This window comes from Eumetopias jubatus, unplaced genomic scaffold (assembly GCF_037043125.1).
Source record: "Eumetopias jubatus isolate StellerSeaLion01/CBP00866 unplaced genomic scaffold, mEumJub1_p1.0 scaffold_14, whole genome shotgun sequence".
NCBI classification, from domain to species: Eukaryota; Metazoa; Chordata; class Mammalia; order Carnivora; family Otariidae; genus Eumetopias; species Eumetopias jubatus.
The window spans coordinates 105460486-105486658 of NW_028274820.1; the positions used below are offsets into that span (position 1 = coordinate 105460486).

General features: G+C 43.6%; 1 protein-coding gene across 1 annotated transcript in view; it reads left to right on the forward strand.

Annotated features, from left to right (window-relative positions):
- The window catches only part of DPP6 (dipeptidyl peptidase like 6), a 719037-nt gene that overhangs the window by 432621 nt on the left and 260243 nt on the right, over positions 1-26173 (forward strand). The window contains exon 5 of the mRNA XM_028089214.1: positions 13769-13843. Coding sequence (XP_027945015.1) covers positions 13769-13843 — 75 coding nt within the window. The remainder of the gene's footprint in view (positions 1-13768; positions 13844-26173) is intronic.

Consider the following 26173-nt stretch of genomic DNA (forward strand, 5'->3'; position numbering starts at 1 on the left):
GGAAGTGGCCTTGTTTTTGTGTGTAGTCGAGAAGGCAAAAACGGACGCCCCGAAAGCCCACTGAACTGTTTTGTGTGACTCACAGAGTGGTTTCTGCAAACTGGAAATCCAGGTCTCTGGCTTCTCTTGAAAAATAACAGTATCTGGCCCACAGCGGGCTTCGTGTTCTCGCAGACAGCAGATGTTGGCTGGGGGAATGGGGTAGCAGCTGCCCATCCCGCACGGGGGCCACACTCACTGACTTCTAGCCAGACTGGCCTCTGAGTTGCAAATCCCCTGCGTCCAGGAACAAAGGGATGGCATCCAGAGTCACTGTCTTTTGCAAGAACGTTGCCAAAAGCTGGGGTTCACACTCTGTCTATTCTGTGTCTGCAGGGTTCTGTCTGCCCTGTCCTTCTGCATCGTCTTTTCTTTTTCCCCTTGTGTCTCAGATGCTCTTTCTTTTTGTTCCTCTTTTCTTTCTTTTCACTCTTCCTTTTTTCTCTTTCTCTTATTGACAGAAAACAAAAACATTTTCCACTTATTCTTATTGTAATATTTATTTCATAGGCTACTCTGTTCTTAATTTTTAAAAGTACGTGAGGAGAATATTTTATACCTGTGTCTTTATTTTTTTTAAAGGTTTTTTATTTATTTATTTGACAGAGAGTTAGAGAGAAGAGCACAGCAGAGGGAATGGCAGAGGGAGAGGGAGAAGCAGGCTCTGCACTGAGCAGGGGGCCCGATGCGGGACTCGATCCCAGGACCCTGGGATCATGACCTGAGCCGAAGGCAGACGCTTAACCATCTGAGCCACCCAGGCGCCCTATACCTATGTCTTTAAAAGACCTGAAAATAAATAAAGTAGCAGCTTCATTTCTCTGGCCCCCCACCTGCTGTCCTGTGCAGGTTAAGGGTGGCCTGATGCAGCGCTTCCATCACATCTGTGCTCAGTCATTAGACGTTAAACAAGTGTGTCCTCTGAGCAAGGTCCTGGGCTAGACCAGGTGGGTGGGTGGGTGTGTGGAGGCAAGGATTAAGAAACAGGTTGACTCTTGGGGACCTTTCCACCCAGATCTAAAGAAGTACGCATTCGCGTGACATCTGTTCAGTGGAGCCTCCCCGGGCAGGGAGCCCCCGGTGGGAAGGAGAGAAAGGCAGGGATGTCAGCAGCAGACAGGGCTCGGAGAGGGCCGTCCCGCAGCCCCTGAGAGGCGAACACGATTAGAAGACATGTGGGAAGTAGCGTCCTTGCTCGGCAGTAAAAAGGCTGAGAGGTGAAAATCCGGTGGGCAGCCTGGGCGAGCCAGCCACCCCGGCACAGGTGGTCTGGGGGCGGTTGGAAGGCCAGGTGGTGGCGTAGGGACCCAGGAGAAAGACAAGGAGCAGGCCGTCCAGCCCTTGACTCAATGCTTCAGTCTTTGCTGGAAACGGAAAGCGATGGGAGTTTTGAGCACAAGCCTGTGTGCTACAGAAAAATAAAGCTTGGGGCCAATGTGAGGGAGGTTGGGAGGAGGGAAGGATTGCAGGCAAGGAGCCCCTGGGACCGCTACCGGCCCCGGTGAAGCAGGAGGAGGTCCTGGTGAAGGCAGTGACTGGGGAACCCGGGAGGGAGGACTCTAAGTCCCGAGACAGAAGCAAAATTGAGTCCGGGCTGCGTTTCGTGTGCAGGCAGATGAGGTTGCAGCAACGGGCTGTGCTGTGTGGCGCGCAGGCGCAGATCTCACTTGCCCCCAGTGTGGAGGCGTAAGGGGCCGTGGAGTGGAAAACCGGGGCTCCCTGGAGGAAGAGGGCGCTGCAAGGTGACGTAGGGTGAATGAAATAAGAAGGGATGTTTGAGTGCTTACAATGCAAACACTACACACATCTTCTTCTTTAACTGAAATCCTGTGAGCGGCAGTTACTTTATAGTCTTCTTACTTTACAGATGATAAAACAGGTTTATAGAGGCTAAAATATCTTTTTCTGAGTCACGTAGCAGCTGGTAGCTGAGAGTCTCCAGGGCTGAACTTGGCCTTGTTGAATTCTGAACTGCCTCATTTCTAGGTCGCATATGGGGTCGGCTGCAGCCAGCGGCCCAGGACACAGGAGGGTACCTCAGCCTTGGGCATGTGGTTCCCCCTGCCCAGGTCCGTGAGCCCCACCTCTGCAGGTCCTGGCGGCCACTGCACGTTGCCCTGAAATAAAGCTTACACATGCAAAATACTGAGTCAGGCGAGCCTGACGCAAGACCTCCTGGTGTTTGCGGGTGGAATCACCTGTTTTCAAGGTGAGAGACTTTGCTCGGTGGCAGGTCCCCTCTGCTCTGTGGTAGCTGCATTTTCACACTTCTTCTGGCTCTTAGAACTGGTGCGGGAGTGCTACCTGCTTCTGTCCAAGTCCACATGCGATGCTTTTTCGGTGCATCAGGGGCCCAGATGCAGAGGGTGGCTGCCATCCCCTTGAGGACTGCTGGCCCCCCCGCCCCGGCCCTCCTTCCTCGTGGGCTGGGAAGGGCAGCTTCAGACCCCCATCTCTCCGAGAGCCCCTGGGGGGTTGCACACGGTGTCCTCCTAACTCGTTTAATCTTTTCGATGTCTGGCTTTGGTTTTATCCTAACTAATCTTGTCTATTTCGTCCTCATTTACCTTTATGAGGAGATTTGCACAGAACAGCCCATGGATGTGTTTATCGGGAGATTTGCACAGAACAGCCCATGGATGTGTTTATGCCTCCTGCTCTTCGTTTCCTTTCCATTACATGACAGTTTGGGGCGTTCTATCATTCTCTGTCTCTTTCTTTCACTAATGGCCACCTTTCCTTCCCTGCATTTCTAATCCCATATATATTTATCTATTCCATGAAAACAGTGTACACCAACCCTTTAGATAAGTGTCTCACCAGAAACATGCCCACAATTTTATACCTGTGGGGTTGTCATAGAGGTAGACTGATATTTTTTACAGTCAGGATGATGTTATTAAAAAATTGTGGCAGTGATTATGATTAAATAGCCCCAAATAATGCAAAATGTAGACTACACACCAACCTCAGCAGCGAGTTGGGCGCAAACATTATAGATGCAATATTGGCGAGTCGAGCTCACTCATGTACCAGAATCATAATGTGCTCCAAATCAGGTACTCGTGACAACAGCATTTAAATATCAAGAAATCAATCAACAAAACCCATTACAACTACAAAATAACAGAAAATACTTATGGTTACGTCACAAGACCCTCAAAACGTACCTGGTAAATCTTATCGGCAACTTCTACGAAAATTTCTGGGTAATATGAGAGAGAAAACCTGCTTAAATATGATAAAAATCATTTACCAGAAGCCATCTAGAAGTGAAACCCATTCTCAATGGCCAACAGTGAAGCCATTTCAATTATCGTCAGGCCAGAGTACTCACCATCACTATTCATATTTCATGTGTTCTTGGAGATAGCAGGGAATATGCAATACACAAGCAAACTCAGAGATGCGGAGAGGAGCCAGAGAACGGGAGAAAAAGGTCTCTCTTTTCCTGGTAACATGATTCCCTCCCTTGAAAATCTAAAAGATGTTAAACAAGCTACAATTAATAAGAAAAAAATTTCCATATGGCTGAATACAAGAAATACATAAACAAATCAATAGCTCTCTCTCCATGAACATAAGTACCTAGAAGTGTGAGTAGTCCATTCACTGTATGAACAAAAACTATAGAGTCCTATATTAAATCTAAGAACAGTGTGAGATTTAAAGCAAACTATAAGATCTTTCTGAATATTTGAAAAAATCTAAGGTATAATGTAATCTCAGATAAGAAGATAAAATTAAATATGCTAAATCTCTTAAAATTGATATCAGACTTTAATACAATCCTAATCAGAACTATGGAAGAAATTTAATGTTAAACATTTGATAAATTATCTTAACTGCCATACACAAGAGTAAACACCTGAATGAAGCCATAAAAACTCTTAAGCGTATGGTAACGTGTACTCGTTTGCCTGATATCAAAACACACAAGAAAGAATTGCACTCAGCTCAGCAACAGTAACAGCTAACACTTTTGAGTACTTGTGATGCACCAGGCATTGGAATGACTTTATTGAATTTTCACATCCACCATGGAGCACAGATATTATCTCCATTTTACAGAGGCACAGAAAGGGTAAGAAATTTTCTGAATTTCACATAGTAAGTGGGGTAAGCAGCATACACATCACAGACTTTTTGAATCCATGGTACAAGCTCAAAACCCTCCACGTTTGTATGGGAATAGCGCAGAGAGGGGTGCAAGACTACAGAATTCAGATGGGCGTTCCAGTGTCAGGGAGTATTTGATACATCGGGGGAATCGATGGCCTAATTAGAAAACAGCACCAGCGGCGCCTGGGTGGCTCAATCGTTTAAGCGCCTTTGGCTCAGGTCATGATCCCAGGGTCCTGGGATCGAGCCCTGCGTCGGGCTCCCCGCTCAGCGGGAAGCCTGCTTCTCCCCCTCCCACTCCCCCCTCTCATGCTCTGTCTCTTTCACTCTCTCTCAAATAAATAAATAAAATCTAAAAAAAAAAAAAAAAAAAGAAGGAAGGAAGGAAAACAGTGCCGGCACACCTACGCTATCTACAAGGAGATAATGTTGGATTTCACAAATATATGAAATTAAATTCCACTTGGAGTAAAAGTTTAATGTTAGAAAGAAAATTCATTGCTTGGTTTAGCACAGAAGAGACAAAATTTCCAAAATACAAATTCCAAAAGCTGTAAAAAGAGAAGAGCCTTCTTTAACTTCCATAGAAATGTCTTAAATTTTAAAAGTGAAAAGGCAAAATCAACAGACAAATAGCAGACAATATCTGCAGTCCAGGGAACAAATGAAAGGCTAATATCTACAGACTACAAAGACTTCTTCCAAACTGATCAGGAAAGGACAAAGAATCTGGTCGAAAATGGGCAGAAATATTTCAAGAATTGACCTCAGGCAAACCTGAAACCACAGCTTGCTTTGCTTGGGAGATTTATCCTGATTCAAATAGTCTTGGAGCAGATGTTCAGGAATGTGCTAGCACTGGATGTGGTTTTGCATCCATTATTTGCACCTGGTGAAAAGGTGGACCTATGCCTACAATTTACAGTCATCGGTGGCTTGGGGGCCACGATGGTCAGAGGTGCATGAAACCATTCCTAAGAATGACAACGATGGGCTTCTCAAAAGAGCATAACAAAATCCTCACTGTCTCAGCTTATCACTAGCCCCTGACCCTTTGTCAAGAAATGTGACCCATACTGATTTCTAAAGGTAGAAAGTCACATTCTTTTCTGGTTTCTGTTGGTCTTATCTTTATACCAGTAACATCATGGCCGCTATTAGAACGACTAGGATTATATGCGGGTGCAGCCATTCATTTATTCAGCAAATATTTATGGAGCGTCTCTTATGTGCCAGTCCCTGTTAAGCACTGGGAATACAGGTATGACAAAACAAACTACACTTCTCTTCTTGACATTTGGTCCTGGCCATGAGAATTTAAGATGACCAGAATTATCCTCCTAAAATAAACAACCTTAAAGCAGGACAACATAGGAGGGAAACAACAATTTTCATACTTTGGACAATAGGCAGTTCACAGCTGTGATCCCTGAGAGAGGGAAAACAAATTAAATGAGCTCAGCCATCACCTGAGCATTCTGCATAAAGGTTTATTGCTGGACTTCACCAAGAGGAAAAAACTCAAGCCTTCCATCTTGCTGAGTCAAGAAGACAGACCAGAGTTTGGGGTGGGCGGGGGGCGGGGGGCGGGGGGGAGGAATGGCTACAGTTTATAGGACAGAGCCCAAGAAGGGGAAGCTAACCAGAGAATGTTAAAAGAATCTGCACAGTGTTCCCTTTGAGACTTGGGTTGATTATTGATCCTTATACATAAAGAGTGAAACACCACAAGTCAGGATAAAATAAAGTTTCAAGTGAAGAACGATTATCAGACCCTATAAGGTGAAAAATTCCCAGAGCTCAGGCACTGCCAAGAATCATTTCAGTTTCTCTAAGCCACAAGACATTAACACTCTGGAAGAGCAACCCCTTGGGGCAAAGGACAGTTAGCCCTAAAATGATGGCTATTACAGAACCACCTTTAAAACATCTTAAAGACACACTTTGAAAGAATGGAGTTAATCCCCACATAATTAACCGCCTGTCATAAAAAGTCCAGCATTCTTTGAAGAAACATGAAAAATCCAAGAGAAAATTCAAAATATCTCATGTTCATTTTTTTAAAAAATTACTGTATAAACAAAGAAGCAGGGAAATGTGACCTATAAAGAGGAGAAAAATTAGTCAATAGAACAGACTCACAAATAAAGAGATAATAGAGTTAGTAGAAAAACATATTAAAACTGCCATGATAAATGTGTTCCAGATGCTCAAGGATATAAAGAAAATCATGAGCATTATGACAATAAAAACTAAAGATTATAAAATACCCTAATAAAGTTTCTAGAGATTAAAAATGAAATATAAAAATAAAAAAAATCTCTAGATTAACAACAGACTGGACACTACAGGGAAGCCAAGGGAGAAACCCTGAACTTTAACTGAAAGCAATAGAAAGTTTCCAAAAGGGGCACCTGGGTGGCTCAGTTGGTTAAGCGTCTGCCTTCGGCTCAGGTCATGATCCCAGAATCCTGGGATCAAGTCCTGCTTCGGGCTCCCAGCTCGGGGGGGAGCCTGCTTCTCCCTCTTCCCTCACTCACCTTGCTTGTGCTCTCTCGCGCTCTCTTTCTCTCTCAAATAAATAAATAAAATTTTTTTTAAAAAGTCTCCAAAATGAGGAACTGATAGGCGAAAAAGTATTTAAACAAAATTTGTACTGCACCTCAGTGACTTGTTAGACAACACAAAATGAGCAAATACAGCTGTTACTAAAGCCCTAGAAAGAGAAGACAAGAGAAACTTTTGAAGACTAATGACTGAACTTTTTAAATTTGATACCAGAACTCAATAAGTCTCAAGCATAATAGACATAAATAAAACCACACCAAGGCATAGGATAATCAGGTTACTGAAAACTAGTGAAAAGGAGAACAATTTTCATGGCAGCTAAGGAAAGAGACATATTATGTACAGAAAAACAAAGAACAGTGACAGCACACTCCTTACCAGACATTTTCCAAGTCAGAGGACAGTGGCATGGCACCTTTAAAGCCCTGGGAAAAAAAATAAAAGTGTCAATGTAGAATTCTACATGCAACAAAAATACCTTTCAACACTAAAGATAAAATAAAGAAACTGGAAACAAAATCTGAGCGTGTTCATTGGCCACACACTAGCACTATGAGAAATTGAAAGGAAGTTCTTTGGAGTAAGAAAGATTATACCAGCTGAAAATTTGGATCTACATAATGGAATGAGGAATGCCAAGAATGGTACATATGGTCAACATGTAGCTAAGCTTTTGGTGGAAACTTAAAGAAAATGGATTAACTAGTCCTGAAAAAAACACATCTGTCTTTTTATAAAAGGGTCCATTAAATGATGTGGTGAAACTAGCCAGCTCCTTTTAATGTACACTTGTAGAAGACTTCTGTCTAATTCTTTTTTCCAGTGCTACATGTTGACTAAGACACAAACATACACACATAAAATCTTTGGGATGTGCTGGGATTTTCTTGAGCAGAATACACAGGAGGAGCAATCTGATACGATATGGGGTGAGGGGTAACTACCACATAAAGGACAGGTTTTCTGTATCACTATGTCCGTAAGTTCCCCCTATTACTCCTAGAGGATTCAAAGGTTAGTTTTAAAAAGGAAGACCCAATTATAAGCCTTCTATGATATGTACTTTCAATGTAAAGACATAGGTTAAAATTAAACGGATGTAAAAGAGATACTCTCTCCAAACACTAACCAAAGGAAAGCTGAAATGGTTATATTAATATCAAAGTAGACTACAGAATAGCCCTTATTACCAGAAATAAAAATAAATATTTCATAATGATAAAGGAGTCGGTTCTTCAAGAAGGCATAAGAATCCTGAAGGTGGGGCACGTGATGTGATGAGTACCGGGTGTTATGTGCAACTGATGAATTATTGAACTCTACCTCTGAAACTAATGATGTACTATATGTTAGCTAATTGAACTTAAATAAAAAATCTCTTTAAAATTTTAAAAAAAGAATCCTGAAGGTGTATGCCACTAGCAATAGAGCTATAAAATTTAAAGCAATAATCGAGGGCGCCTGGGTGGCTCAGTTGGTTAAGCGACTGCCTTCGGCTCAGGTCATGGTCCTGGAGTCCCGGGATCGAGTCCCACACCGGGCTCCCTGCTCGGCAGGGAGTCTGCTTCTCCCCCTGACTGTCCCCCCTTCTCATGTGCTCTCTCTCTCTCTCTCTCTCTCTCTCATTCTCTCTCTCAAATAAAATAAATAAAATCTTTAAAAAAAAAAGCAATAATCGGTTGAACCCAAACCAAAAATGGACAAATCTACAATTAAAGTTGGAGATTCCAACAATCCTCTCTGAATACTTGATAGAACATGTAGGAAAAAAGACCAGTACAAATAGCAAAGTGTTGAAAGCACTGTTAACCAATGACCTGACTGATATCTGCAGATCACACCCTCACTAATAGCAAGGAACACATGCATTATGTGTGCCCATGGAACATTCACCAAAACTGATAAAAGTCTGGGCCACTAAACAAGTCTCAACATATCTCAAATGCTGAAAATTATACAAAAGCTAGGCTCTAACAAATACATAATTAAACTAGAAATGAACAACAGAAAAATATCTGGAATGTAGCCTGATGATTAAAGATTAAACAACCTGCTTTTAAGTGACAAATCGGCCAAAGAAGAAATCAGATGGAAATTAGATACTATTGTGAAATGAAGGAAAATTAGGATGTATAATATCAAAATTTATGGTGTGCAGGTAGGCAGCACGTACAGGGAAATTTATAGCTTTAGGTGCTCATATTATTAGATTTAAGCTTTCACCTTAAGAAACTAGAAGAAAAAAGGGAAATTAAACATAATTACACAAGAAAGGCAATAAAGAGAAGAAATCAACTGTATGGGACAGAAAAAATAGTGGGAAAAAAAACAAAAAAACGACAACACCAAAGCTGGCTTTTGGAAAAGATCAATAAAATTGATCAAGAACAAAGATAAAGGACAAAAACCAGTAACAGGAACAGAGGAAGGTCCATCAGTACAGGTATGGAAAAAATAATGGAAAATATTAGTAATAGCCTTATATCAATAAATTTGACAATGAAATGAAAATAAATGAAACGATATGAAAAAGTCCTTGAAAGACACAAATTATCACAGTTCACTGAAAATGAAATAGGTAGCCTCAATAGTCCTACATCAATATAAAAAATTGAATTAATAGATGAAAAGCTCCACATCTAGAAAACTCGAGGTGCAAATGACTTCACTGGTGAATTCAGTGTTTAAGACAAACATTACATCAGTTCTGTGCAAATTTACAAAACAAACACTTCCCAAGTCATTTATTAGGCTAGCACTGCCCCCAAATAACCAGACGAGGTTTTAGCAGAAAAGAAAACCACAGACTAATTTCCCTCATGAACACAGGCGCAAAAATCCTCCACAAAATAGCAAATCCAGTCCAGCAATATATAAAAGGCTAATACATCATGGCCAAATAGAGTTTATCCAAGGAATGCAAGTTTGCTTCAACATTTGAACATCAAACAATGTTATTTACCATTTCAACAGAGTAAAAAAAGCAAAACAACATAATCATCTCCGTAAATACAGAAAAAGCATTAGAGATTATTCAACATTCATTAGAAAACTCAACATCCATTATAAAAATTCTGAGCAAACTGGAAATAGACAGGGACGTCTTCACTTGATAACAGACGTCTGCAAAAGCACCTTCCCCTAATCCACCAAACAGTGAGGAGTGAATGCCTCCTCCCTCAGATCAGGGGAAAGGTGAGGTGTCCACCCTCATGACTTCTACTGGGCATCGTCCTAGAGGTTCTCTGGAGCGTAATTAGGCTATAAAAAGAAGCAATAATGCATCCAGTTAGGAAAAGAAGAAAAAGAACTCTTTAGAGAAAATATGATTACATAGAAAATTCTAAAGAATCTACAAAAAAAAAGTTGCTAGAACAATTAATGAAATTTAGCAGGGTTGCAGAGCATAAGGTTCCGGGCACCAAGATTAATTCTATTTCTGTCTCTTAGCAATAAACAACTGAATATTGAGACATGTATATTTTATATATACAAAACATCAGTAATACCAAATACTTTGGGATACATTTAACAAAATATGGGCAAGAGCTATACCCTGGAAACTCCAAAGCATCGCTGAGAGAAATTAAAGATTTCTTTTAAAATCTTTCCTATCAAGGAGCTTACATTCTAGTGAAGGGGACGAGCACTAGATAAATAAGTTAAATGTACGTTATTGTAATATGATTAAGCCTAGGAAAATAAGGGAAAGGGTAAGGAAACGTCAGAGGCAGACTGTTGAGATTTCTAGATGTCATGGCCACTGAAGAGAGGCAAGGCGTCACTTGGGAGGCTTTCGAGAAGAAAGCTGACAGGTGACCACCTAGAGCATTTCAGGCAGGAGCCAGACCATCACAAGGGCCACGAGGCCAGCCTGTACCCGGCTTGTTCTGGGAAGGTGTAGACAGCAGTGTGGCTGGGGTGAGGGGGCCAAGGGGCCATAACTGGAGATGGGGACCGAGGCTGATGGGGACCAGGCAGCAGGCCCACTGCTCAGTGGGAACTTTGACATTCAGTCCACGTGTGATGGAAGCTGAGGGGGTGTGAGTTGGGGGGGCAGGGTGATGATTCCTGCAGAGAGGGCTCTGACCCAAGGGGCTAGAAGAGACTGCAGGGGGCAAAGTCAGAGCCTGGGAGACAGCTGGAAGCTCACTGCAGTGGCCCAAGAAGAAGGACCCATGCTTAGATCAGGGTGGGGCAGGACGAGCCGGGCGGGGGTGGGGGGTGGGGGACTGTTCTGAGGAGACTTTGACGGAAGACCCCCAGCAGTTTCTGCTCAGCTAGACGTCAGGTGTGTGAGACAGAAGAGAAAGGAGAACCAGGAGCTTGGCCAGAATGGCCGAGTGGGTGGGGTTGCCGTGTCGGAGATGAGGAGGACTGTCCCCGGGGCTGGAGGGAGAGGGGAGAGGCTCTGTTTTATCCCTGTTACAATGAGACGCCCACCTGACATTCAAGTGGAGACACCAGGGAGGCAGTGGAGCCTAAGCTCAGGGTCGGGTCCAGCCGGGTTCGGGGTTCGGGGGCGGGGGGGCGAGGTCTGGGACACATGGCGGTTGAAATCCTCAGCAGGTACCTGGTTTTCACAGCCACGAGGCTGGATGGTATCATCTACGATGTGATTTCTGATCGAAAAGCAAAGAAGCCCAATTATTAATGTTGGTTACTCCAACTTCAGAGGTCAGGGTAAAGAGGGGAGCCAGCAAAAGTTCAGGAAGAGAAACATCAAGGAAGAGTGAGGAGAAAACCAGGCGTGCATCCTGGAAGCCAAGTGGACACAGGGTTTTGAGGAGGAGAAGGTGATCGGTGTGCCAAGAGGAGAGCTGAGAAATCATCATGGCATGAAGCACGTTAGGGTCTGGTAACCTTGAGAAGAGGAGTTTGGGTCGAGTGGGAATGAAAACATGGTAGGAGTGAACTTCAGAAAAAAATAGGGGAAAACTCAGAGCATAGCAAATACCTTCAAGGAGATATGGATGCAGTTTTCTGAAGATACAATCCACATTGCCCAAAACATACCCAGTGAGGATCGAACGTGCCCGTCGCAGGGAAGTATTAACTGAGCTCTCAGGGAGGCACCACCGTCCATGCATCAGAGGGTCAAACCCCAGAATACATATCAGTGCTTCCTGCTGCCCGAGAAGGGAGAAAGTATGCATTCATTCATCAGTAGTGGGAGTGTTAATTCCAAAAACATTTTTTAAACATTTTTTAAAGATTTTATTAATTTATTTGACAGAGAGAGACACAGCGAGAGAGGGAACACAAGCAGGGGGAGTGGGAGAGGGAGAAGCAGGCTCCCCGCGGAGCAGGGAGCCCGACGCGGGGCTCGATCCCAGGACCCCCGGGTCATGACCTGAGCCGAAGGCAGACGCTTAACGACTGAGCCACCCAGGCGCCCCTCCAAAAACATTTTTGAAAAGCAATTTGACAATATCTATTTGCATTCTTTTAAAAAAAAACTTGTAAATCACCAACCCCACCCTTAGATATCTGTCCCATAAAAAATTGTTAAAAGCTCACACCCACCAGTAAAGAAACATGGAGGAGGATTTTATTACAACGTTGCGTATCATGACCACCGTGGACACACAGGACAGCCCATCCTCATCACTCAACGGCTTCTGTGTTTGCGGGCTCGCCATTGTGCTAAAATGTGTTTGTGACATCCAGACGAACGTTCCCAGGGCTTTGGCAGTCATTGCCAGGCGTGTGTATAAGTGGCAAAAACATTGGAGTTCCCGAGCTCATACTGTGAACAAGTGTTTTCTAGTGGGTGTGGCCAAGGTAGTGCCAGGTTTTCCACGTTTTTGTGGTTTTTTCTTGGAGATCATGTTGTTTGGCATGGTCCCCGAGGATAGTGCCGAAGTGCCGGGTAGTGATCCGAAATGCAAGAAGGCTGTGATGTGTCTTACGGAGAAAACCCGTGCTAGGTGAGCTGTGTCCAGGCACGAGGTACGCTGCTGTCCCTGTGAGTTCCGTGTTAATGCATCAGCAACATATACTCAACAAGATGCCTTTAAACAGAAGCACGCATGAGACAGGGTTACGTGTTGATTGGTTGACAAGAGGATTGTGACCAGAGCCTCGCCGAAACCTAGCCCTGCATTTCCCGTAGGAAATGCTTCAGTATTCTCTAACTCGGAGTTTGTGGACACTTTCCAGAACGTAACTGCGACGAATACCAAGAATCTTCTGGAACTACCCTTTAGTAAGGACTGAGTGTGTAAATCAAGGTATATCCCCACCACAGAATACTATGCAAGCTCTAAAGATCAGCAGTCCAGTCTAAACTGATGCAGGGAAAACCCAAGTGAGAGATGGGTGCGCTGCAATGTCACTTTTCGCTGTGGTTACAGACCCGTATGTTTGCATGTGGCCGTGGGATTGTCAGTAGGGTGGCCTGCACCAGGCTGATGAAGAGGGTTCTTCTGAGTGGGCGTGAGGGTCTGCCCATCAGGGTGAGCGCAGCCAAGGAGGTGGGGGAAATTAAAGGGAGCCAGGACTTTTGATGATGTCGTTTATGTAAAAATGCCTGTGTCCCATGAAGACATTTGAAGGGAGAGGCACGGTTAGTCGTCTGCACACTGACCAAGTTGTGGGTCGGTGTCTATGATGGCTTAAAAGCGAGGTAGAAAATAACGTGTAGAATGTGATTCTCTTTTAAGAACCAGTCTGCTTAATGTAAGCTTCTAAGCGTACGAATGAGCAAGCGAACCCGTGTTTAAAGATACAGAGAGGATGGGAGTCTTGTGGGGAAGGGATTACTGGTTTTCATCTTTACTTCCATTGATTTGTTTCCATAGATACCATAAGTATTGCTTTGCTGCAACTTGAAAAAAAAAACGTGAAAAAGTATCAACTACCTGAATATTACTCGGCAAAGAAAGGATATTGCCATCTTTAATACAGTTTAGCGAGTTCGCTGCATACAAATTTTATTAGCAGGTTTTGAAAATGGCACCAGCAAGCACAGATTCCCTACAAGATTCTGAGCTGTGTTATTTAACGCTGTAAAGTCCTTTTTTTTTTTTTCTTTTAGGAATCATTAAGAGCCATCCGATATGAAATATCTCCAGATAAGGAGTACGCTCTGTTTTCATACAACGTGGAGCCAGTGAGTACCTCTCTTTTATATTAAAAAAAAAAAAAGTTTCTCTCTGTTGAGACCTTATTGAGTATTTTCCCTTGATCCTTCATTCTTAGTGATCTTGGAATCCTGAAAACAGTGGGTGAGTCCTGAATTAGTCTCTTTTTATGCCACACTGCCACCTAGGAGAGAAGACAGGTATAAAAATCCCTTTGGCAGGGAAAAAAAATCAGTCCTTTTAGGGGTAAATTCATAGGATTTTCCTGAGGGAGAAGGTGAGAAGTTGTCTTTTTATAAAGATTTACCTTACCCTTTTGTGCCGTCATTTTTCTTCCCATTTCTCAATCATACCATAAATTTTATCCTGAGAACAAAAAGCAACTGCCAGGTTCTCCCTAAACTAAAATAAAATGTTAATTATCTCCTAGCCATTGTAGTATTCTAGAGAAGACTTGAAATATCACTTTCATTATATAAATCCCTGTTTTTAGCACTTCATCTGAGTCTCCCATAAAACTGCACCAGGATTTTCCACAAAATCTCATCCTAGCAGCAGCCTAAAACTAGCTCTTTTTTTTTCTTTTTGTCTTTTAACAGGCTCATATTTTAAAATTCATCTCAGCTCTTTAATTTTAAATGAGCTAGAAGGTGAAATTTATTTGTGTAAGTGTAGCAGATGTTCAGCTTACAAGAGATTAGCAACTTTAGGGCGCCTGCGGGGCTCGGTCGGTTGAGCGACTGCCTTCGGCTCAGGTCGTGATCCTGGAGTCCGCGGATCGAGTCCCGCGTCGGGCTCCCTGCTCGGCGGGGAGTCTGCTTCTCCCTCTGACCCTCTTCCCTCTCGTGCTCTCTATCTCTCATTATCTCTCTCTCAAATAAATAAATAAAATCTTTAAAAAAAAACAGAGAGAGAGAGATTAGCAACTTTAGAAATGTGCATTTGTGGAACTTTATTCTCCAGCAAGTAAAAGATAGAACTCCTCTGCCTTTCCGGTTCTTCTGAGACCATTCTGTCCAGAGTTTTGTGACGCTTCTGAGAGCTCTAAGGGTACCTGCCTTGTCATTCCAGCCTGGATCGCTTCCTGGTGGGTTGAGAGGCTCTTGCCCCAGCAAGGGGAGGGCAGGCTCGTGGCATTCATCCCGCGGGAGCCGCTGAGAGATTGGTGTACATGGAGATCCAAGTCCAATCCTAGGATTTTTTAATTTTCTTGTAAGAGTTATTTGATGACTGGATTATGTATTGGAGATTTCCATTTTTCCCCTCAAAATGTAGATCTTTAAAAAAAAAACTCTATCTTCACTTTTCCATTTTCTGACTTTTTTAATATCCATTACATAAAAGTTTTCATTTTTCCCACCCACATTCTGTGGAACAGCTGGTCACCTTTATCTACTGGACTGGGGATGGCCAGTGGAGTGGGCATGGTAAAAGGCGACTTTTAGCCTTGGGATGTGCTACATGTCCTACACCCACCCCCGCGCTCACCTCCTTAAGCTTCAAGCACATGGACATATGACGTACACGGATCACAGAGTACTTCTGTCCTTTCATGGAAACTACCAAAAATGTAATCTCTACACTTGAATAAGAGAAAAAAACTCAGTAGATACTTGAAGGACTTTCATAGGGATGGGGTAATGGCTTTGTCCTGGGTTTCTCCGGGAAACACAGCCAACACCCAAGTGAGAAAAGCATAGAAAGACAGATTTCAGGTCATCCTACTCTAGAGCATCTTTCAACAATAGGAGCATCCCTACAATGGGAGATTCCTGCTTCTGGAAGCCTTCAGAACAAAGTCTTGTATTTGTTCTCCCAAATCTTGCAGAAGAGATTCTCCCATCTGCTCAATGGGAGCATGTGGGCTCATCCATGATTCTGTGGTTCTGTGCGTGGTAGACTTCGCCACCACTTTTCCTTGGTCTTTCCCGATGCTCCTTCTGCCAGAGTGCCTTGGGTCCCCATTCCAAGTGATGGCTGTTTTGCTAAACGCGAGTCTTCGCCATGTAGAACACGGGCGGTAAACAGGCACCTTGAAAGAACCCTTTCTTACCACGCAGCATCCGTTTGCCTTTGGAGTAGGATTGTGTTGTTTCCTCAACTGAGGAAAAATGTAAGACATTTAGAGTGGATTTAGTGAACAACAAAAATAATTCGAGTGTTGAAAATGTGTGGGCTACATAAAAAAATCTGTGGAAATGGATACTTTGAACTTGACTCAGAGGAGCAACCCTCCCTGGTTTCAAGTAGTGAGCAGTCCCCATTGTAGGACTACGCAAGGGTTCTGCTCTGCGGGAAACGTTAGTCCTCTAAGGGGGTCTCCACCAAGGACATTTGGAGTTAGGAGGTATTAGGAATAACTGCCTAACGGATAAAGTGAGTTGCAGATACCTTCAGAAAAGGGGGTGGGTTGCAAGGGAAGGGTCTAGGTCTCTAAAACTGGAGAAAAGTGCAACAAACCAGGACTCCCTACTTTGTTTTTAGTGTCAATATAATTATCCCTGGATATTCTAAAAAAAAAAAAAAGTTTCCATATTCAAATACATGTAAGAACTTTAAATAAAATTAAGTAAGTTTCTTTAGTGCAGGATGTTTTGAAACTTTTTTATATTCTCGTGAGGGTTATATAGTAGCTCCCAAATGGGTATTACAATATGTGATTCCTATAATACTAAGGAAACTAGACTTCTGTCTTTGGATCCATTTTTATCACATTCCTATTTGTGTGCTTCAGAGGCAGCCAGGATACCTTCTTTCTAGGAAGTAACTCAACTTTTCATTGAAAAGGTGATCATAAAAAGATATTCTTGTATGAACCAACTGTCCAATTACAAGGCATCTCTCATGTAATAGAATAAATGTTTCATTTGTAATAAAATGTCAGTATCCTGGGTTACAGCTTCACCCCAGTGTGAATGTGCATATCCAAATATTGCACATTCCCTTCCAACCACCACTTCTCCCTGCTGCCTGCCCACAGTGGACTGCAAGTCAGATGGCCCCAGACTCAAGTTCAGTCCGCTGCCTCTTTTGAGCCCAGCCTCTCACCTTAAACAAGGGGTGAGGGTGCCTGGGTGGCTGAGTCGGTTAAGCGTCTGCTTTCAGCTCAGGTCATGATCCCAGGGTCCTGGGATGGAGTCCCGTGTCGGGCTCCCTGCTCAGCGGGGAGTCTGCTTCTCCCTCTGCCTGCCGCTCCCCCTGTTTGTGTGCTCTCTCTCGCTCTCTCTCTCTCTGACAAACAAACAAACAAAAAGGGGCAGTGGGTATCCAGCGGCAGTGGGTATCCAGCTGTGCTGTTGCGGGGGGCACTGACTGTGATAGCACATGGGAAGCACTTACCTGGCAAACTACAGGTGCCCCGACAACAGTGTCCCTCTCCAGGGCTTGGACATAGGGCTCTTTCCTCAGGAAGATTCGAGCTTCTTCCACGGGGATGTGTCCAGTTACTCTTTTATTTAAAAATCAAAACAAAACAAAACTGGGCAGTACGTCACGGAGCCTGCACCACGGTTGCGGAAGCATGCAATCGGGCCACGTAGGACTGCCAAGAGGAGGTTTCATGAGCATCAAACGAAAGGATTTGGCCCGTTTAGGTGGACCCGGAAAGGCTTCCAGGAGGCATCAGAACTTCAGCTGAACTCTGATGGAGTCCTTGTGGCCTGAGGATGTGTGGTGAGTAAGAGGAACAGAGAAACCCAGTGGGGCCAGAGAGAAGACGGGGTTGACCCATCAGGTTGGGGGCTACAAGGAAGGTGGCAGAATCTTGAGCTGTTCACGGATTTGCTTTTGCAATTGAGTTTCAAGTGACTCTGGGACATTTAATAAGAGTACAATTTACAAGTCAGGAACTGGAAAGATGGGTGTGAATCTCCTAAGCAGTGTCTGGAATGGAGAAAATCTTCAAAGTAATTAACTTAAAGGAGGAAAATACAACCATGGGTGTGAATGACCTGACCCACAGGGACAATTACAGGAAACACACGGAAGGGAAGAAGGCATGAGACTGGATCTTACAGAAATTCGATACATTGTATAGCTTATAAAGGGTGAATCTCCCAAGGAGTAAGAAGAGAGGTTGAATAGGAGAAAAGGCAACAAAGCATCTTATTATGTATGTAACAGAAAGGAAACGCTCTGTGGCCTCTGAAGGCTGTCCCAGCGCCTGGGCTCAGCCCCCAGGCAGGTCTTCCTTCTCCCTAGGTGATCTCCCTCCTCCTTGTGGCGAGAGGTGCCATCCACAAGGTGCTGAAGTCCTGCTTCATGTTTCTATCCTGCGCCTTCCTCTCAGCCCCAAGATTGGTCACCATGGTGACCAACTGGCTCTGGATGCCTTTGGGCCTTCTGTGGAGCCTTGTGTGCTTTAGAAGTCTGCTTCTAGCCCAACCCAATGAGTGCCAGCAAGCGCACTTCCAGCTTGCATCCTTTTGAGCACAGAGAGACTCCGTGGCTGTGTCCAGGGCCAGGGGTGAGGCCCTCTCCAGCTGCACCCACCTGAGGTTGGGTGAAGTTTGCATGTAATCACCCACCTTGGCGGTGGCTCGAGTACAAGGGCTGGGGAGGGTGGTCCATGTGGAGAGGCCGGGAGAGAATGAGAAGAACAGATGGTCCAGCAGTTTGGATATAGATAGAAGGCAGTGTCTTGAGGACAGTAAGGGTTGAAGGAGGGATGTTTTAAGTTTATAATAGTAATTGTGTGTGTCTGCCTCTCATGTCTTCAGACCAATTGCAACATGACATCATTTCCCAGTTGTTTGACATAAACATTTGACATTTATTTATTTGTCAGCTACTCAGAGAAAGAAGGTTTGTTTTTTTTTTTTTTTAAACCTCCTGTCCACCCCCACCCCTCGCACGAGACCGCCTTCGTCGGTTTGGTGCACCGTTCGGCTCGACACACGCGGTTTCGGGGCATTCTGACCCATCAGAGCACCAAGCGGGCAGAACCCAGGGCGTCAGCAAGACAGCATTCCCAGCACTTATGACCTAACGGCAGCCATGCCTTCCCGATTGTGTTCTGTTGGCAAGAAACACGTCACTGGGCTCAGCCCACCCGTGAGGCGAGGGGACTCCACAAGGAGTGAATGCGGGCAGTGGGGGGTTGTCAGGAGACCTTCAGACGCGCCTGGCGTACCGTGTGTAAGGAGGTATGCTTCCTCACATCGATAGGGCACTTGAAGATCCTGCAGTCTTCTAAAGAACACAGTACACCTGCTGGGAGAGTATAATAACGTGCTTTCTTCCCTGCCCTGAGTTCCAAGAAGTTGGAGAAGCCTGGAGAGGGCTGAGCTGGGGGCAGGAACACTGGGTGAGTCATCACTCCTCTGTAAGCCACTGGCTGATGACCAAGGGGGGGCCAAACCACTTTAATTTTCTTTTTTTTTTAATAATTTTTATTGTTATGTTAATCACCATACATTACATCATTAGTTTTGGATGTAGTGTTCCATGATTCATTGTTTGTGCACAACACCCAGTGCTCCACGCAGAATGTGCCCTCTTTAATACCCATCACCAGGCTAACGCATCCCCCCAGCCCCCTCCCCTCTAGAAACCTCAGTTTGTTTTCCAGAGTCCATCGTCTCTCATGGTTCGTCTCCCCCTCCGACTTACTCCCATTCATTCTTCCCCTCCTGCTATCTTCTTCTTCTTTTTTTTTTCTTAACATATATTGCATTATTTGTTTCAGAAGTAGAAATCCGTGATTCATCAGTCTTGTACAATACACAGCGCTCACCATAGCACATACCCTCCCCAATGTCTATCACCCAGCCACCCCATCCCGCCCACCCCCCACCACTCCAGCAACCCTCAGTTTGTTTCCTGAGATTAAGAATTCCTCATATCAGTGAGGTCATAGGATACATGTCTTTCTCTGATTGACTTATTTCACTCAGCATAACACCCTCCAGTTCCATCCACGTCGTTGCAAATGGCAAGATCTCATTCCTTTTGATGGCTGCATAATATTCCATTGTGTATATATACCACCTCTTCTTTATCCATTCATCCGTCGATGGACATCTTGGCTCTTTCCACAGTTTGGCTATTGTGGACATTGCTGCTATAAACACTGGGGTGCACGTACCCCTTCAGATCCCTACATTTGTATCTTGGTGGTCAATACCCAGTAGTGCAATTGCTGGATCGTACGGTAGCTCTATTTTCAACTGTTTGAGGAACCTCCATACTGTTTTCCAGAGTGGCTGCACCAGCTTGCCTTCCCACCAACAGTCTAGGAGGGTTCCCCTTTCTCCGCATCACCGCCAACATCTGTCGATTCCTGACTTGTTCATTTTAGCCATTCTGATGGGTGTGAGGTGGTATCTCATGGAGGTTGTGATTTGGATTTCCCTGATGCCGAGCAATGTTGAGCACTTTTTCATGTGTCTGTTGGCCATTTGGATGTGTTCTTTGGAAAAATGTCTGTTCATGTCTTCTGCCCATTTCTTGATTGGATTATTTGTTCTTTGGGTGTTGAGTTTGATAAGTTCTTTATAGATTTTGGATACTAGCCCTTTATCTGATAGGTCATTTGCAAATATTTTCTCCCATTCTGTCGGTTGTCTTTTGGTTTTGTGGACTGTTTCTTTGGCTGTGCAAAAGCTTTTTATCTTGATGAAATCCCAATAGTTCATTTTTGCCCTGACTTCCCTTGCCATTGGCGATGTTTCTAGGAAGCAGTTGCTGTGGCTCCGGTCGAAGAGGTTGCTGCCTGTGTTCTCCTTTAGGATTTGGATGAACTCCTGTCTCACGTTTAGGTCTTTCAACCATTTGGAGTCTATTTTTGTGTGTGGTGTAAGGAAATGGTCCAGTTTCCTTCTTCTGCATGGGGCTGTCCAATTTTCCCAACACCATTTGTTGAAGAGACTGTCTTTTTTCCATTGGACATTCTTTCCTGCTTTGTCCAAGATGAGTTGACCATAGAGTTGAGGGTCCATTTCTGGGCTCTCGATTCTGTTCCATTAATCTATGTGTCTGTTTTTGTGCCAGTACCATACTGTCTTGATGATGACAGCTTTGTAATAGAGCTGGAAGTCCGGAATTGTGATGACGCCAGCTTTGCTTTTCTTTTTCAACATTCCTCTGGCTATTCGGGGTCTCTTCTGGTTCCATACAAATTTTAGGATGATTTGTTCCATTTCTTTGAAAAAAGTGGATGGTATTTTGATGGGGATTGCCTTGAATGTGTAGATTGCTCTAGGTAGCACTGACATCTTCACAATGTGTGTTCTTCCAATCCATGAGCATGGAACGTTTTTCCATTTCTTTGTGTCTTCTTCAATTTCTTTCATGAGTATTTTATGGTTTTCTGAGTACAGATCCTTTGCCTCTTTGGTTAAATTTATTCCTAGGTATCTTATGGTTTTGGGTGCAATTGTAAATGGGATCGACTCCTTGATTTGTCTCTCTTCTGTCTGGTTGGTCTATAGGAATGTCACTGATTTCTGTGCATTGATTTTATATCCTGCTACTTGACTGAATTCCTGTATGAGTTCTAGCAGTTTTGGGGTGGAGTCTTTTGGGTTTTCCACATACAGTATCATATCATCTGCAAAGAGTGAGAGTTTGACTTCCTCTTTGCCAATTTGGATGCTTTTGATTTCTTTTTGTTGTCTGATTGCTGTGGCTAGGACTTCTAATAATATGTTGAATAGCAGGGGTGAGAGTGGACATCCCTGCCGCGTTCCTGACCTTAGGGGAAAAGCTGAGAGCTTTTCCCCATTGAGAATGATATTCGCTGTAGGTTTTTCATAGATGGCTTTTATGATATTGAGGTATGTACCCTCTATCCCTATACTCTGAAGAGTTTTGATCAAGAAAGGATGCTGTACTTTGTCAAATGCTTTTTCTGTATCTATTGAGAGGATCATATGATTCTTGTTCTTTCTTTTGTTAATGTATTGTATCACGTTGATTGATTTGCGGATGTTGAACCAGCCTTGCAGCCCAGGGATAAATCCCACTTGGTCATGGTGAATAATCCTTTTAATGGACTGTTGGATCCTATGGGCTAGTGTTTTGGTGAGAATTTTTGCATCCATGTTCATCAAGGATATTGGTCTGTAATTCTCCTTTTTGATGGGGTCTTTGTCTGGTTTTGGGATCAAGGTAATGCTGGCCTCATAAAATGAGTTTGGAAGTTTTCCTTCCATTTCAAATTTTTGGAACAGTTTCAGGAGAATAGGTATTAAACCTTCTTTAAATGTCTGATAGAATTCCCCTGGGAAGCCATCTGGCCCTGGGCTTTTGTGTTTTGGGAGATTTTTGATGACTGCTTCAATATCCTTAGTGGTAATAGCTCTGTTCAGGTTTTCTGTTTCTTCCTGGTTCAATTTTGGTAGTTGATACATCTCTAGGAATGCACCCATATCTTCTAGGTTATCTAATTTGCTGGCATAGAGTTGCTCATAATATGTTCTTATAATTGTTTGTATTTCTTTGGTGTTGGTTGTGATCTCTCCTCTTTCATTCATGATTTTATTTATTTGGGTCATTTCTCTTTTCCTTTTATCAATCTTAATTCTTTCAAAGAACCGGCTCCTAGTTTTGTTGATCTGTTCTACTGTTCCTTTGGTTTCTATTTCATTGATTTCTGCTCTGATCTTTACTATTTCTCTTCTCCTGCTGGGTTTAGGCTTTATTTGCTGTTCTTTCTCCAGCTCCTTTAGGTGTAGGGTTAGGTTGTGTATTTGAGACCTTTCTTGTTTCTTGAGAAAGGCTTGTATTGCTCTATACTTTCCTCTTAGGACCGCCTTTGCTGCATCCCAAAGATTTTGAACAGTTGTGTTTTCATTTTCATTCGTTTCCATGAATTTTTTAAATTCTTCTTTAATTTCCCGGTTGACCCATTCATTCTTTAGTAGGATGCCTTTTACCCTCCATGTATTCGAGTTCTTTCCGACGTTCCTCTTGTGATTGAGTTCTAGTTTCAAAGCATTGTGGTCTGAAAATATGCAGGGAATGATCCCAGTCTTTTGGTACCGGCTGAGACCTGATTTGTGACTTAGGATGTGATCTATTCTGGAGAATGTTCCGTGGGCACTAGAGAAGAATGTGTATTCTGTTGCTTTGGGATGGATTGTTCTGAATATATCTGTGAAGTCCATTTGCTCCAGTGTGTCATGTAAAGCCTTTATTTCCTTGTTGATCTTTTGCTTAGATGATCTGTCCATTTCAGTCAGGGGGGTGTTAAAGTCCCCCACTATTATTGTATTGTTGTAGATGTGTTTCTTTGATTTTGTTATTAATTGCCTTATAGAATTGGCTGCTCCCATGTTAGGGGCATAGATATTTACAATTGTTAGATCTTCTTGTTGGATAGACCCATTAAGTTTGATACAGTGTTCTTCCTCATCTCTTATTATAGAGATGGTTTTCATTTTGGTTTAAAATCTAACCTGTCTGATATAAGGATTGCCACGTCAGCTTTCTTTTGGTGTCCATTAGCATGGTAAATGGTTTTCCACCCCCTCACTTTCAATGTGGGTGTGACTTTGGGTCTGAAATGAGTCTCTTGCAGACAGCATGTCGATGGGTCTTGTTTTTTTATCCACTCTGATAGCCTGTGTCTTTTGATTGGGGGCATTTAGCCCATCTACATTCAGGGTAACTATTGAAAGATATGAATTTAGTGCCATTGTATTGCCTGTAAGGTGACTGTTACTGTATATTGTCTGTGTTCCTTTCTGGTCTATGTTACCTTTAGGTTGTCTCTTTGCTTAGAGGACCCCTTTCAATATTTCTGGTAGGGCTGGTTTGGTGTTTTCAAATTCCTTTAGTTTTTGTTTGTCCTGGAAGCTTTTTATCTCTCCTTCTATTTTCAATGACAGCCTAGCTGGATATAGTATTCTTGGCTGCATATTTTTCTCGTTTAGTGCTCTGAAGATATCATGCCAGTCCTTTCTGGCCTGCCAGGTCTCTGTGGATAGGTCTGTTGCCAATCTAATGTTTCTACCATTTTAGGTTACATATCTCTTCTCCCGAGCTGCTTTCAGGATTTTCTCTTTGTCTCTGAGACTCGTAAGTTTTACTATTAGATGTCGGGGTGTTGACCTATTTTTACTGATTTTGAGAGGTGTTCTCTGTGCCTCCTGGATTTTGATGCCTGTTTCCTTCCCCACATTAGGGAAGTTCTCTGCTATGATTTGCTCCAATATACCTTCTGCCCCTCTCTCTCTTTCTTCTTCTTCTGGGATCCCAATTATTCTAATGTTGTTTCGTCTTATTGTATCGCTTATCTCTCGAATTCTGCCCTCGTGATCCTGTAGTTGTTTGTCTCTCTTTTTCTCAGCCTCTTTATTTTCCATCATTTGGTCTTCTATATCGCTGATTCTTTCTTCTGCCTCATTTATCCTAGCAGTTAGGGCCCCCATTTTTGATTGCACCTCATTAATAGCCTTTTTGATTTCGACTTGGTTAGATTTTAGTTCTTTTATTTCTCCAGAAAGGGTTTCTCTAATAACTTCCACACTTTTTCAAGCCCAGCTAGTATCTTTAAAGTCATGATTCTGAACTCTAGGTCCGACATTGTACTAATGTCAGTATTGAGTAGGTCCCTGGCAGACGGTACTACCTCTTGTTCTTTTTGCTCAGGTGATTTTTTTCATCTTGTCATTTTGTCCAGAGGAGAACAGATGAATGAGAGAACAGAATGCTAACAGGTTAACGACATCTCCAGCAAATATACTCTATACAAATCAGAAAAGACCTGAAACCAGGGGACAAGAAAGGGAAAGAAAGAAGAGAAAAAAAAAGGAAAAAGAAAAAGATAAACAAAAACAGAAGAAAACAACAACAAAAAAACAGAATATGATCAAATACGATCAGGCTAGTGCATAGATCAGTGCCACACACTAGCTTTTGGGCATATTTTGGTCTGTTAGAAGAAAGTGCTGCTAAAATTTTATTTTATTTATTTTTTTTAAAGATTTTATTTATTTATTTGAGAGAGAGAATGAGAGCCAGAGAGCACGAGAGGGAAGAGGGTCAGAGGGAGAAGCAGACTCCCTGCTGAACAGGGAGCCCGATGTGGGACTCGATCCCGGGACTCCAGGATCATGACCCGAGCCGAAGGCAGTTGCTTAACCAACTGAGCCACCCAGGCGCCCCTGCTAAAATTTTAAAGGAAGAAAGAGTTATATATGTACAAAATAAGGGTTGATACAATGAAGGGATGGCAGATGACTGTAAAGATGAAAATTATAAAAGATTTTATAAAAGGAATTGATAAGATAAGAAGTTGTTTTTAAAAAGAAAGAAGAAGATTTAAAAAGAAAAAGAAAGAGAGATAATGTGATCAGGCAGGAGAATAGAACAAAGCCATACACTAGGGATTTAGGGTATATTTTGATCTGTTAGAAGAAATTGTATCTCAAAATTTTAAAGAGAGAACAACTTATATATATATATATATATATGCCAAAAATAAGGGTAAGTAGATGAAGGGATAAAAATATGACTCTAAAAAAATGAAAAATAAAAAATGTTTTTTTAAAAAAAGGGATTGATAAGATGTTTGAAAAGGGGAAAAAGAAAAATTCAAAAAAAAAACAGTTGAAAAAATTAACTTTGAAAAACTAATGAATTATGGTAAAAAAGCCATGAATTCTGTGTGCAGTATTCCCCTAGCGCTGGAGTTCTCCCGTTCTCCTTGATCAGTAAACTTGGTCTTGGCTTGCTGGCTGTTCCTGCTGATCTTCTGGGGGAGGGGCCTGTTGCCGTGGTTCCCAAATGTCTTTGCCGGAGGCGGAATTGCCCCGCCCTTGTCGGTCCGGGCTAAGCAAGCTGCTCGGGTTTGCTCTCAGGAGCTTTTGTTCCCTGCAAGCTCTCAGTGCAGCTTTGGAGGACCAGGGTGAAAATGGTGGCCTCCCCATCTCCACCCGGAGGAGCTGAAAACTCGGGGCCCCACTCCTCAGTGCGCCCCCAGAGAAAAGCAGTCACTCCCGTCTCCCTGGTCTCCGGCCGCACTCCGTGCTCACCCGGCCTGTGACCGATCGTTTCTATGTCTGGCACCCGACCCCGTGTGGAGTCTCCAAACCCAGCAGATCCCTGCGGTGCGCTCCCGCGCCGCTCCTCCCGGGGGAGGAAGGGGAGTCTCCCCGGCTCTGCCGCTTGTTGGGTCCCTGCTGCAGGAGCAGTGGCCCGACTGGGCCGCGGATCACAGTTTATGGCCACCCCGAGCTGACAGCCCGCGCCTCGGCTCCGTCTCTGCAGCCGGCTTCCCCGCTCCGATCCCTGGGAGCTCTGCCGCACTCAGGCACCCCCGGTCTTTCTGTGACCCCGAGGGTCCTGAGACCACACTGTCCCGCGAGGGTTCCACCCCCCGCTTAGCCACTGGAGCGACGTCCCTCCGCGGAGCC